This window comes from Lepidochelys kempii, chromosome 13 (genome assembly GCF_965140285.1).
Source record: "Lepidochelys kempii isolate rLepKem1 chromosome 13, rLepKem1.hap1, whole genome shotgun sequence".
Lineage (NCBI taxonomy): Eukaryota > Metazoa > Chordata > Testudines > Cheloniidae > Lepidochelys > Lepidochelys kempii.
This window is the reverse complement of record NC_136392.1, coordinates 37,780,454-37,793,755: the sequence shown is the minus strand read 5'-3', so window position 1 is coordinate 37,793,755 and position 13,302 is coordinate 37,780,454. Positions and strand designations below refer to the sequence as shown.

The 13,302-nt window shown below is 58.2% G+C and overlaps 2 protein-coding genes across 3 annotated transcripts; both read left to right on the top strand.

Moving 5' to 3' along the window:
• The first annotated feature begins 3,482 nt into the window (after nt 1-3,482).
• On the top strand, nt 3,483-7,137 carry LTB4R2 (leukotriene B4 receptor 2). The gene is made up of 2 exons (XM_073309369.2): nt 3,483-3,714; nt 4,314-7,137. The coding sequence occupies exon 2, from the start codon at nt 4,333-4,335 to the stop codon at nt 5,461-5,463; it is 1,131 nt and encodes a 376-aa protein (XP_073165470.1). The 5' UTR covers nt 3,483-3,714; nt 4,314-4,332; the 3' UTR covers nt 5,464-7,137.
• A 1,614-nt stretch (nt 7,138-8,751) lies between these two features.
• Nucleotides 8,752-13,131, top strand: LTB4R (leukotriene B4 receptor). 2 transcript variants are annotated; one of them, XM_073308588.1, is made up of 3 exons: nt 8,752-8,959; nt 9,491-9,584; nt 10,489-13,131. In XM_073308588.1, the coding sequence occupies exon 3, from the start codon at nt 10,506-10,508 to the stop codon at nt 11,550-11,552; it is 1,047 nt and encodes a 348-aa protein (XP_073164689.1). In that variant the 5' UTR covers nt 8,752-8,959; nt 9,491-9,584; nt 10,489-10,505; the 3' UTR covers nt 11,553-13,131. The 2 variants fall into 2 exon arrangements, with proteins under 2 accessions (XP_073164689.1, XP_073164688.1); XM_073308587.1 differs by lacking the exon at nt 9,491-9,584.
• The last annotated feature ends 171 nt before the right edge of the window (nt 13,132-13,302 follow it).

Below are 13,302 nucleotides of genomic sequence, written 5' to 3'. Positions count from 1 at the left end.
GTGCAGAGGACACAAAGATTGGAGGACCGGACAATGGGGATGAGGCTAGGGCAGTTCTATGGAGGGAGACGGATGGTCAACTGGGCCCATCCAAACAAAGAGGTGAGCTGATTACGGTGTATAAGAGAAAATCCTGGCTACTGAAGTCCTCGGTAATCGAGGGGAGAAAGGCAGCATGAGAACTAATAGCTGGAAGTTGAAGCTGGACACATTCAAATTAGAAATAAGGCACAAATTTCTAACTGGGAGGGTGATTAACCAGTGGGACAAACTCCTAGGGGAAGTGATAGATTCTCCATCTCTTGATGTCTTCAAAAGCAGCCTGGATGGAGGATAAGCCCATCAGTGGCTATCAGCTAGGATGGGCAGGGATGGTGTCACTAGCCTCTGTTTGGCAGAAGCTGGGAATGGGCGACAGGGGATGGATCACGTGATGATTCCTTGTTCTGTTCATTCCCTCTGGGGCACCTGGCATTGGCCACCATTGGAAGACAGGACACTGGGCTAGATGGACCTTGGGTCTGACCCCGTCTGGCCGTTCTCATGTTCTTATTAGTGTCAAGGTAGGTGAGGTGATATCTTTTATTGGACCAACTCTCCTTCAGCTCCGTGCAAGCTTGAAAGCTTGTCTCATCCCCCAGCGGAAGTTGGTCCAATATGAGATATTGCCTCACCTGCCTTGTCGCTCTACTATTCAACACAGCTGCACCGGCACTGCAAATATTACACCGCGGAGTCGGTGTTGCTCCAGGGAGGTATCTGAGCGCATTCAATAGTATTCCTGGCATAGGTTATTCTTAGCATAGGTTTCTTCAGTGGTACTGTGCTATAATGAGGTATTATCAGATGATACTCTAGGGAAGTATCTTTCTGCATTTAATACTATTTCCATACTACAGTACTATCGTCTTCAGTAGCACTATGAGATCCTGAGGTGAAGCTGCTCCAGGGACACATCTCCGTGCATCGTGCTGTCCTTGAGTATTATCAGATTATACTCTGGGGGAGCAGCTCCCTGTGTTATGTACTTGGGTACCATCAGATGATATTCCAGAAAAGTATGTCTCTATGTCTCAGTGTCTCTATTGCAGCCCCCCTGCCAGCCCCCCAGCCTCTCTGACCTTCCTAGCTGTGAGATGGTGTGTTCACCCCCTCCCCAGGACAGACATTGGGGGTCAGGGGCAGAGAACCCAGGTGTTTGGCCACTCTTAGGCCAGCAGCAACCCTTGATGAGACCAGGAGTGCCATGGATGGGGGGGATCAGGATGGGATCCCGGTGACGAGCGAGGAGGGTGGAGTGGAGAGCTCAGACTGAGCAGGGGATCAGGGTGGGACCCTGGTGGCAGGTGAGGTGGGTGCTGTGGGGGGGAGTACAGGCTGGGGATGGGTATTTGGGATGGATTCTGGCAGCAGGGAGGGGGCGGGCAATGACCAAGCGGGGAGGCGGTGGGGATTGGGCAAAAGGAAGTCCAGATGGGTCATGGCCGTGTTAGAACACAGCTAGACTCTCGCTGTCGTGTGGTCACTACGGCAGCAGGAGGCATAGACACACACACACACACACACCGAGCGGGGCACCCATTCTCCCTCTCTCCATCGCTAAAACTCTGCAGGCCGGGGTTTTCTTCTAGCTCTGGGAGGGGAGTAGGGACTAGTGGTTCGAGCAGAGGGGCTGGGATTCTGAGGCATCCCACACTTCAGTGCAGGGGCTGACCTTGGTGATCTCTCAAGGTCCCTCCCAGCCCTGCATGCGGGGCCGAGCTGTCCTCAACCTACCCAGCAAACCAGGGTGAGGGAGGTCAGTGAATGCTACAGGAAGTGACGGAGATGAGTCAGTGCTGGCCCTGGAGCAGCAGTAGGGGGCGCTGTGCTGCTGGGAGTTGGGTGGGAGGCTCAGTAGGGGGCGCTCTCCCCTTGCAATTAGCATCGGCACCTGGGGATGCTGTGGTGCAGGGAGCAGGCAGGTGACTCAGCACCCTGGGGGCCTCTTTTCCAGTACTGCAATCACAACAAAACAGGAAGCCAGGACTCCTGGGTTGTATCCCCAGCTCCGGGAGGGGAGGAAAAGGGGCGTAGTGGGTTAGAGCTGGGGTCCAGGACACCTGGGTTCTACTGCCGGTTCTGGGAGGGGAGTGGGGTCTAGTGAGTTAGAGCAAGGGGGGCTGGGAGCCAGGACTTCTGGGTTCTCTCCCCAGCTCAGGGCGTGGTGAAGATTTTAAGGATGAGATCAGGCCAGCAGGAATCCGGGGTTTTCTTCCAGCTCCAGTCTCAGCACGCCTGGCAGGGGAGTTGACAAGGGAACAGACATTCCCTGAAGCGCCCAACCCGGGCTGAGGACGGAGGCGTGCGTAGGTGGAGTAGCCAGGTGTGGAGTCTCATTCTGGAACATCGGTGGGCCCCCCATTCGACGGGCCGGCCAGGGAATCTCCCGCCGGCCCCGCTGGAGCACGTTAGCCAGGGCTCCTCAGTTCCCCAAAGGAGTCTCAGCTGAATAGTTACGGATGCAAATGTTACAGGGTGGCCTTATTGCAAGACGCCTCCCTTCTGTTTTCATCTCTGTGCAACAAGATCAGGGGTTGCCGAGTGCTCCAAACAGCAGCAGGAAACACCCCTGGTGAATGCAGGTGAGTCCTGCTCATTAGTGTTACTAATAATAATGGCAATAATAATATTAATATCAGGAGGAGGGTGGGGTGGGGGTGCTTGGAAAACAGTCTCTTATTTTTGAAATACCATGTTGGCAGAGAGGCCTGGGATCTCTGAGAGAAACCATTTTAATGGGATCATTTCCCATGAGCTGTGGGCGGGACAGGGCTGGGCTGGCAGGGGGCTGCGGGTCGGGAGGGAGGGGCACCGGCAGGGCAGGAGGGGTCCCAGGGCTGGACTAGCAGGGGCTGCGGGTCGGGAAGGAGGGGCAGCGGCAGGAAAGTGGGGGTCCCGGGCCTGGGCTAGCAGGGGCTGCGGGTTGGGAGGGAGGGGCACCGGCAGGGCGGGGGGGGTCCTGGGGCTGGGCTAGCAGGGGTTGCGGGTTGGGAGGGAGGGGCACCGGCAGGGCAGGGGGGGTCCCAGGGCTGGGCTAGCAGGGGCTGCGGGTTGGGAGGGAGGGGCACCGGCGGGGCAGGGGGGGTCCCAGGGCTGGGCTAGCAGGGACTGCGGGTTGGGAGGGAGGGGCACCGGCAGGGCAGGGGGGGTCCCGGGGCTGGGCTAGCAGGGGTTGCGGGTCGGGAGGGAGGGGCACCGGCAGGGCAGGGGGGGTCCCGGGGCTGGGCTAGCAGGGCCTGCGGGTCGGGAGTGAGGGGCAGAGGCGTGTGAAAGCTCTCAGAGCCCTCCAGGTTTTCTCTCGCAGAGGGCTCCGGGGACCTTATCAGCCCCCAGCACCCATCCTGCGCTGTCATCTTTTCCCTGTGGGTGTCGGGAGCGGGGCGGGGACAGGAGGAATGACAGAGTCTCCAGAAGCCACTTCTTCCAGCCCTGGGCGCTCCGAGGTGTGCCCCCACCCGAACCTTCCCTCCCTGGGAGCCTACAGAAGCGGCTGGAGGGATCCTGCTAACCCGCCTGGCTGCTCCTCGGCCCAGCCCCATGCTCTGGGGCCCCATTACTCAGCGGCTCCAGTCCAGACGTGCCGAGCTTCCAGCCAGCCCCCACCCGGCCATGGAGGGACTGGGCTAGGAGAGGACAGGACACGCCCGCCTGGATTGGAGGCCTCTCAGTGGGGTACGCTGGGTCGGGAGTGAGGGGCACCAGCAGAGCTGGGCTAGTAGGGGGCTGCAGGTTGGGAGTGAGGGGCACTGGCGGGGGTGGGGGGGGCAGAGCTGGGCTAGCAGGGGGCTGTGGGTTGGGAGTGAGGGGCACCGGCAGAGTTCGGGGGGGAGCACAGGGCTGGGATAGAAGGGGGCTGCATGTCAGGATTAAGGGGTACTGACAGAGTGTGGGTTTCTTTCTTTCTTTCTTTCTTTCTTTCTTTCTTTCTTTCTTTCTTTCTTTCTTTCTTTCTTTCTAATGCACTTTCTTTTTCTAATCTATCTCCCCATACGAACCTCCTGTGTTCTTCCATCTATCCATTGGTCTATCCTCATAAACCACCTGTATCTCTTTCTTGTCATCCATCCATCCATCCATCCATCCATCCATCCATCCATCCATCCATCCATCCCCGTACCCTCTATCTAGCTAATCTAGCTATCTATCTCCATACACCCTCTCTCTCTCTCTCTCTCTCTCTCTCTCTCTCTCTCTCTCTCTCACTAGATGCCATCCCCTCCATCTCTGTTGTATCTCAACCCTTCTAACCTCATCTCCTCCCTCCCCCACAGGGAAATCTGTCCTGGCCCCATGCCCGATGCCACCATGAACAGCTGCCTGCACACCTCCAGCAACGTCACCCTCCTGACGTCCTCGGTCTCCAGCGTGACCGGAATCGTTTTCCTCCTCCTGGCCGCTCTGATCGGGCTGCCGGGCAACCTGTTTGTGGTGTGGAGCATCCTGTGGAAGATGAAGCCCAGCTGCCGCTCAGTTACCTGCCTGCTGGTCCTCAACCTGGCCATGGCCGACGGGGCCGTCCTCCTGCTCACGCCCTTCTTCATCCTCTTCCTCACTTTCAAGACCTGGTTCTTCGGCCTTGCCGTCTGCAAAGGCGTCTACTACCTTTGTTGCGTCAACATGTACGCCAGCATCTTCATCATCACACTCATGAGTGTGGACCGCTGCTTGGCCGTCAGCCGGCCCTACCTCTCCCAAGCCATCCGCAAGAAGCACCTGGTGGTCAAGATCTTGGCCGCCCTCTGGGCAGCGGCTGTCTTGTTGGCTGTCCCGGCCTTCGTGTACCGGCAGCTGCTGTCAGACCAGTCAGGGCGGTGGCTGATCTGCGAGCCGTGCCATGCCACACCGGGCCTGGCTGTCTTCCACTTCACCATGGAGACGGTGGTGGCCTTTGTGGTGCCCTTTGCAGTCATTGTGGGCTGCTACTCCGCCATCTTGGTGCAGCTGCGGGGCCGGCGGTGGCACCGCCGGGGAGCACGGACAGGGAAGCTCATAGCCGCCGTGGTGCTCTGCTTTGCTGCCCTCTGGGTGCCCTACCACGTGGTCAATGTGCTGCAGGTGGCCTCCAACGTGGCCTCAGGGAGGGTGGCGGAGAGCCTGGGCCATGCGTGGAAGGCTGGCCGGGCGGGGGCCACCGCCCTGGCCTTCCTCAGCAGCAGCATTAACCCCGTCCTCTACGTCTTCGCCGCCGGGGACCTGATCAAGACCTCAGGGGCCAAGTTCATTGCCCAGTTCTTCGAGGGGGCCTCCGGGGAGGTGCACAAGAAGTCGCCCTCCCAGAGGGACCTAGACAAGGACACAGTGGCAAGGGAAGGCATGGAGATAGGGCAGCTACAGGCATGGGGGGAGGGGGCCAAGCAGGACGGGACCATAGGGCAGTTGACACCCCCTGGACAGGATCCACACCAAGCTGCAGCCCCTTAGCCCTCCCTTATGCAGTCCTACTTGTTCACTGCCCTTGCGGGTGCTTTCCCTTTAAGGGTGAAGTTTCTCTCTGCTGGACATGACTTCTCATGGACACTTTCCCTTTAAGAGCAGGTCCTCAAGGACACCTCCCCTTTAATTTGCTCTTAAAGGAGAGTTTCTCGCTGCCAGACATTTCTCACTGCTGGATACTTGTCTTCATGGACACTTCCCCTTTAATTTGCTTTTAAAGGGAAGTTGTGCCAAACATTTCTCACTGCCAGATTCTGGCCCTCATAGATGCTTCCCCTTTAATTTGCTCTTAAAGGGAAATTTCTTACTGCCAAACACTGCTGCCTTACGTTCTTGTGCCCCTCCTGTGTCATGGGACACGCCCTTCACAGGCACAGTTTATCCCTGCCAGACTCCATCAGCATGGAGACTTTCCCTTTAAGAGTGGAATTTCTCATTGCCAGACTCTGATCCTCAGGGAGATGTCCCCTTTAAGGACACCGTTTCTCACTGCCAGAGTCCAAATTTCAGGGTCACTTCCCCTTTAAGGGGCATTTAAAGGGGAATGTCTTTGTGCTGGACTCCCATTCCCATGTTGTATTAATGAGAGCAAACTGCTGCCTCCTTGTGGTGAAATGTGGGCATTGCGAGTCCAGGTCATAGACGAGAAAGACATAGGAACGGCCCTGCTCCCAGACTGGCTCCATGACTCTGCCGGGTGCGGCCCAGGGCACATGCCGCTGTCCCTTGCCCCATGGACTCATGCGGTTACCACCTGTAGGTGCCGTGAATACAGAGCAGCACCCGTTCTGCCCAATAACTGCCTCTTATCCCACAGACCGTGCAGAAGAGAGGCCAGGCCAGCTACTCACCTGACGTAATACAAAGGTTGTTATATGGATAGCACTACCCAGTCAATGTTCCTGGGGTCTATCCCCCGCTCTGGGAGGGGAGTGGTGTCTAGTGGTTAGAGCAGTGGTGGCTGAGAGCCAGGACTCCTGGGTTCTATCCCTAGCTCTGGGAGAGGAGTGGGGTGTGGTGGGTTAGAACATTGAGGGCTGGGCATCAGGACTCCTGGGTTCCATCCCTGGCTCTGCCACTGATCTGCTATGAGTCCTTAGGCAAGAAACGTCCTCTCTCTCTGCCTCAGTTTCTCCTCCCATCCCTTGTCTATTTAGTTTGTAAATAAGGCAGGAGTTGGCTGTCCTTCTGAGTCTGTGCAACCCCCGACACAAGGGAGGGCCCCCCGATCTCAGTCAGGGGTCTGGGCAGCACCTGGCACAATCTGGGCCCTGATCTCGGTGGGGATCTCTGCAGCACCTGCCACAACAGGAAGGCCTGATCTGACTCAGGTTTGTGCTGACAGTACTAAAAATATCATGCTTTGAATTTATGGACCGATACCATCTTGTCTCTGAACCACAGGGCAACAAGTTCTTTGCTCAAACAACACCCACGTGAGGTGATGGGTTGAGGGTTACATACATCAAACTCATTCTTTGGTCAGTAGATCTGTAGATAAATCGATCATTGGTGTGTTAAGAGCCCATGTTTATGTTACATCGAACTAACTGTAATAAACCACTTCATAGGTATTGAAAATTCATCTGACACCCCGAGTTCCTGTTCAACTTCAGGAAGTCATGAAAAGCTTTCAGACCTTTACAAGTTGGGTTGGGTCAATTAAAGGTGGAGTCGATCCCAGCCTCTGGGAGAGGAGTGGGGTCTAGTGGGTTGTGCGTGGGGGGCCCAGGGCTCAGGGAGTGGGGTCTAGTGGTTAGACCGTGTGGGGGGGCCGGGAACCAGGACTCCTGGGTTCGATTGTGGCTCAGGGAGTGGGGTCTCGTGGTTAGAGCAGGGAGGGGGGCTGGGAACCAGGACTCCTGGGTTCTATCCTGGCTCACTTTGGGAGTTGGATCTAGTGGTGGTGGTAGGGAGGCTGAGAGTCAGGGCTCCAGGGGTCTATCCTGGCTTGCTTGGGGAGTTGGGTCGAGTGGTTGTGGGGGGTGGGGAGGCTGTGAGTCAGGGTGCCAATCTGCTTTTGAGGCATCACAAACTTCAATGCAGAGGCTGGATTCGGTGACCTCTCAAGGTCCCTCCCCGTTCCACATTTCTATGCTTCTTTAAATGTGTAGGGCTGGGCTCTCCTCAGCCCACACGAGCAAACAGTATGAAGTAGATCGGGAAGTGACAGCACTGATGCATCGGAAGAAGTGGGTTTTTTTACCCACAGAAGCTTATGCCCGCAAAAATCTGTTAGTCTGTAAGGTGCCACCAGACTCATTGAGCTGATTCAGAGCTTGCAGTCAGTGCTAACCCCAGTGCGTCGCTAGGGGGCGCTGTGCTGCAGGGAGTGAGGGGGGGCGGGGGCTCAGTGGGGCGCTCTCCCCCCACTGTCAGTGCGTCGCTAGGGGGCGCTGTGCTGCAGGGAGTGAGGGGGGGCGGGGGCTCAGTGGGGCACTCTCCCCCCACTGTCAGTGCGTCGCTAGGGGGCGCTGTGCTGCAGGGAGTGAGGAGGGGCGGGGGCTCAGTGGGGCGCTCTCCCCCCACTGTCAGTGCGTCGCTAGGGGGCGCTGTGCTGCAGGGAGTGAGGGGGAGCGGGGGCTCAGTGGGGCGCTCTCCCCCCACTGTCAGTGCGTCGCTAGGGGGCGCTGTGCTGCAGGGAGTGAGGAGGGGCGGGGGCTCAGTGGGGCGCTCTCTCCGCACTGTCAGTGCGTTGCTAGGGGGCGCTGTGCTGCAGGGAGTGGGGGCTCAGTAGGGGGCTCAGTGGGGCGCTCTCCCCCCACTGTTAGTGCGTCGCTAGGGGGCGCTGTGCTGCAGGGAGTGGGGGCTCAGTAGGGGGCGCTCTCCCCACAGTCAGTGCTGACCCCTGTGTGGTGCTAGGGGGCGCTGTGCTGTGGGGAGGGGGCTCATCGGGGGCGCTCTCCCCCCACAGTCGTTGCAGGGGGTGTGACTCGACACAAGGCGTGATCCTCATGTGGGAACCTGTTCTCCAGCATCAGGGCGGGGGTCACTTCACTCACTGATCCAGTCCAGGGCTCCGGGGAGGTGGGGGTAGGGGAGAAGGGGGATAGAGGTTTCCAGCTTTCCTTTCGCCTCCCTCCCAATGGGCTCCACTCTGGGGAAGGGGGGAGAGGAAGCAGAGCCGGACGCCTGGGTCCCAAGAAGCATGGTCCCTTTTCCCCTCCACTGAGGGTGACCCGATGTCCTGACAGTAGGGAGCTTTGTCTTCGACATGCAACTATCCCCTCCCAACCCTGAAAAAAAAGTGACCCCATTTTCCCCACTTGCTTTTAGGTCACCTCCCCCGAGACACCCAGCTCTCAGCGGGGCGGATCTGCCTGTGGGTTACCCAATGCTGCTGAAGCTTCCGCTAGATGCTCGTACCCACTGACTCAGCCACCTCGGAGCAGCCAGACGGGCTGGGGTGGCTCTGAGAGACGCCCCACAGCTGATGCGGCTGGAGGAAGCTTTGACTAGGGCAAGAAGGTCCTAAGGATTAGCCGTAAGCATTCAGTTCATGCCGAGCTGTGGGGATGACCGGGCTGGGCTAGCAGGAGTCTGTGCGTTGGGAGTGAGGGGCACCAGCAGACCTGGGGGGAGCCCAGGGCCGGGCTAGCAGGGGGCTGCGGGTCGGGAGTGAGGGGCACCGGTAGAACTGGGGGGAGCCCAGGGCTGGGCTAGCAGGGGGCTGCGGTTTGGCTGTGAGGGGCACTGGCAGAGCTGGGGGTGGGGGCTGGGCTGGGCCAGCAGGGGGCTGCGGGTCGGTGGCAGAGCTGGGGGGTGTATGGGGGGGAACCACATCATCTAAGTCAGTGGGGGTGGAGGGCAGTCGGGTCCCTGGGTCCTGGGGTGCTGCCAAACTCCTGCCCTCCCCATTGCCCTCCAGTCCCCTGGTCGGCTCTTTCACGGGGAGGTGTCTCCCTCTCCTCCTTCCCACAATCTACCCCCCTTTTGCTGTGAAATGACGGGTGGAATTAGCACCGTGTAAGCGCAGGGAGGAAGTTGCCCCATCAGCAACCCACATTGTCCTCAGGAAACCATACACCTCTTCCCGCCTTGAGAGCCACCCGTCCATCCCCTCCCCTACCCCCACCACTGCCGCGGAGCAAAGTGGAGGCTGAAGACAGGTAGATAGACAGATAGACGGTGGGTGTATGGCGATGAATGGGGGGATGGATGCAGGGGACGTACGGGGGTGGGTAGATAGATAGACAGAGGGGGTGGATGTATATGGGGATAAATAGACGAGTGGGGGTGGCTGGAGGGGTGTGGCTGGAGGTGGAGAGATGTACATGAGGATGGATAGACAATGGGGTGGGGTGCATGGAGGAGTGGATGTGGAGATAGACGGGGTTATGTGGGGATGGATATGTATGGAGTAGATGGCGGCGTGGATGGATGTCCATAGGGATGGATAGACAGAGGGAAGTGGGGAGATGGATGGGTGTGGGAGGGATGGATAGAACGAGGCATGTGGAGGGATGGAGGGGTGTGTATGGGGGTATAGATAGGGACATATGGAGATGGATAGACAGAGGAGTATGGGGGATGGAGTGGTGTATGTGGGGGCTGGAGGGGGTGCATATGGGGATGGATAGGCAGGGGTGCTTATGGGACTGGATACAGCAGCATGGGGGATGGAGAGGTGTGTATGGCGATGGATAGACAGGAGTGTGGGGAAATGGAGGGGCATAGGTGGGGGATGGAGGGTTGTGAATGGGGATAGATAGACAGAGGAGTGGGCGGGTGGATGTGTGCATGTGGGGGGACGGAGGGGGGTATAGGTGGATGGAGGGGTGCATATGGGGATGTATAGACAGAGGAGTGGGAGGATAGGGCGGTGTATGTGGGGGGGATGGAGGGGTGTATAGGTGAATGGAGGGGGGAATGAGGGGGGATGGAGGGGTGCGTATGGGGACGGGTGGAGCGGTGGAGGGGGATGGAGGGCTGTATTTGGGATTATGGAAACTGAGGCAGGAGATGCAGTACAGAGTCCTTACTGTAGTTCTCACTCACCTTCCTATCCTCCAGACCCTTCTCTCGCCCCAATGACCAACGCCACCTTCAATGCCACTGCCCAGCCAGGTGCGCTGCCCCCATTGCCCGGCGCCAAGCTGGGGCTGACCGTGCTCTCCTTGGCCTTCATCCTGGGCTTCCCGGGCAACGTCTTCGTGGTGTGGAGTGCTCTCTGGCGTGTCCAGAAGCGCACGGTCACCTGCCTCCTCATCCTCCACCTGGCCTTGGCCGACTGCGCCGTGCTGCTCACTTCCCCGTTCTTCCTTCGGCTCCTGAGCGTCGGAAAGTGGGAGTTCGGCCCTGTGGTCTGCCAGTTGTGCCACTATGTCTGCGGCGTCAGCATGTACGCCAGCATCTTCCTCATCACCCTCATGAGTCTGGACCGCTGCTTAGCTGTCACCAAGCCCTTCATCTCCCAGAAGATCCGGACCGCCCTGGTGGTCAGGTCCTTGGTCCTGGCCATCTGGATGGTCTCTTTCCTCCTTGCCTTGCCCGTCATCTTCTACCGCAAGCTGGTGCACAGGGGCAGGCACCTGCTCTGCGACCTGTCCCATCCCGCCACTGGCCACCTTGTCTTCCACAACCTTTTTGAGACCCTGACCGGCTTTGTGCTGCCCTTTACTGCCATCATCTGGAGCTACTGCGTCATCGGGCGCAGGCTGCAGGAGACCCGCTTCCGGAGGAAGCGCCGCACCAACCGGCTCATTGTGCTGATTGTGGCTGCCTTCGCCCTCTTCTGGCTACCCTTCCACGTGGTGAACATCCTAGATGTGGCTGGGGCTCTGAGCCACTCCAAGGGCCTCATCATGGCCGGGAAGTTGGCCCGGCCCACCCTGACGGCCCTGGCTTTCTTCAGCAGCAGTGTCAACCCCATCCTCTATACCTTCACCGGCGGTGCCTTGATTAAGTCAGCCGGCATAGGCTTCATGGCCAAGCTCTTTGAGGGGACGGCCTCAGAGATGTCCAGCACGCGGCAGGGGACGGGGCGGACCATCCAGCGGCGCGAGGAGGCCAAGTTGGAGATGCTGCAGGATGGGAACCCAGAGAGCATCACTGTTTCCACCAACCCCCTGGAATAGCTCTCAGCCACGTGGGACAGCCACTTCGACAATCCCACCTCACCAGCAACACCCTGGACTAGACCTGGGGCCATGTGGGACTGGAGCACCACTAATCCCAGCGCATCCACCATCACTCTGGACTAGCACTAGGGCATGTGGGATGGGAACTCCTAACAATCCCACCTCATCCATCAACACCTTGGGCTAGTCCTGTGTCCGTGTGGAACAAGAACGGACAAAATCTTCCCACTGGCTCCTTCATAGGATATCCGGCTTGGAAGGGACCTCAGGAGGTCATCTAGTCCAACCCCCTCCTCAAAGCAGGGCCAAGCCCCAATTTTTGCCCCAGATCCCTAAATGGCCCCCTCAAGGATTGAACTCACAACCCTGGGTTTAGCAGGTCAATGCTCAAACCACTGAGCTATCCCTCCCCACCTTCATGGAGCGATGGTGAAACTGTCAAGAATTTGCTGGGAGAGTGTTCATTTGCTTTTTATTTGGGGGTTGACCTGGTCTGAACAACCTTCCCGCAACACCCATTTCCCCGTTTCTCACCAGCTGTGACTTTGCGGGATCAAACCCAGACTCCAATATCTCCACCTTGACCCCAACAGGGACTGGCCCAGCTACACCAGGAGAATAATTAGACTTTGTGTAAATACGGAACAGGGACTCAAGTCTGAGTGGGGATATATGATTTAGGGAGGGAAGGCGCTGCCATTGTTCTGTGGAGAGGACGCACCCCGTCTGTTCAAGTGGCAGGGAAGTGAAAGTTGAGGGGTAGAGGAGAATGGCTGAGGGACAGAGGCAGGTGGAGGGGGAAGAGACGGCGAGAAACAGGGGAGGGCGAGAGGGACGGAGGGAACTTTGAGAGGCTGAGGCTGGGCGAGTCCACGTCTTCAGGAAGTTACAAGAGGCGCTTGAGGCTACACTGGCCCCATCCAAGAGCAGGGCCCCCGTTGTGCCAGGCACTGCACAAACCCACAGTGAAACAGCCCCTGCTTCTAGGAATTCCAGTCTAAATGGGCAAAGACAGGATTATCGTCCCTAGTTTGCAAATGGGGAAACTGAGGCATGTGGGAGGTGCAGCGACTTGTCAAAGGTGATATAGGGAGTCTGTGGCAGAACAAGGAATAGAATGCAGGTGTCTGGGGACCCAGTCCAGGGGCCTGAACCACAAAACCATCCTTCCCCTAAGTCTATTTTCACAGCCAGATAAAAAGGGAGTCTGGGATTTCACCAGGGAGCTTTCCTATCTCCGATCTGAGTGGAGATGTAAGGTTGGCTGCTCCCAGTGGCCAGCTCGGGTACTGCAAGCCATCGTTCCGTAGAGACGCGCCTAAAAGCAGCTATTTTAAGCTCTGGCACCTGCTTAAAACCAGGGTAGTAAGTATGCGATTCATGCCCCCTAGGGGGCGCCAGCTCAGATCCAGCCCCAACGTGGCGGGGGGGCGACCGGCTGGCTTAGCGGGTGGGGAATGGGACACACGGCCTATCCCTGCCAGGGGGCGCTGACTCCAACCCAGCCCCTCAGCGTGTGAATTCACCCTCTGTGTTAATTTGCTTAATTAAAGGAAAGTTTCTTTGTAGCCTGTTACCACCGCTGGCCCTGGGAGGTTGTGCATCCTTCACACCTGCGCTAGCATTCTGGTCGGTTCCGTTGTCGTTAGCCCTTTGACCCACTAGCCCCTGCTGCTGCCCCCTGCTGGAGGAAATGAGCCCTGCTGTGTGATGTGTGTGTGTCCCCCTGCTGCAGGGGATCAGACCT

Coding starts and splice junctions, on each gene's coding strand:
- LTB4R2 (XM_073309369.2), top strand. CDS start 4,333: ATGCCCGATGCCACCATGAACAGCTGCCTGCACACCTCCAGCAACGTC.
- LTB4R (XM_073308587.1), top strand. CDS start 10,506: ATGACCAACGCCACCTTCAATGCCACTGCCCAGCCAGGTGCGCTGCCC.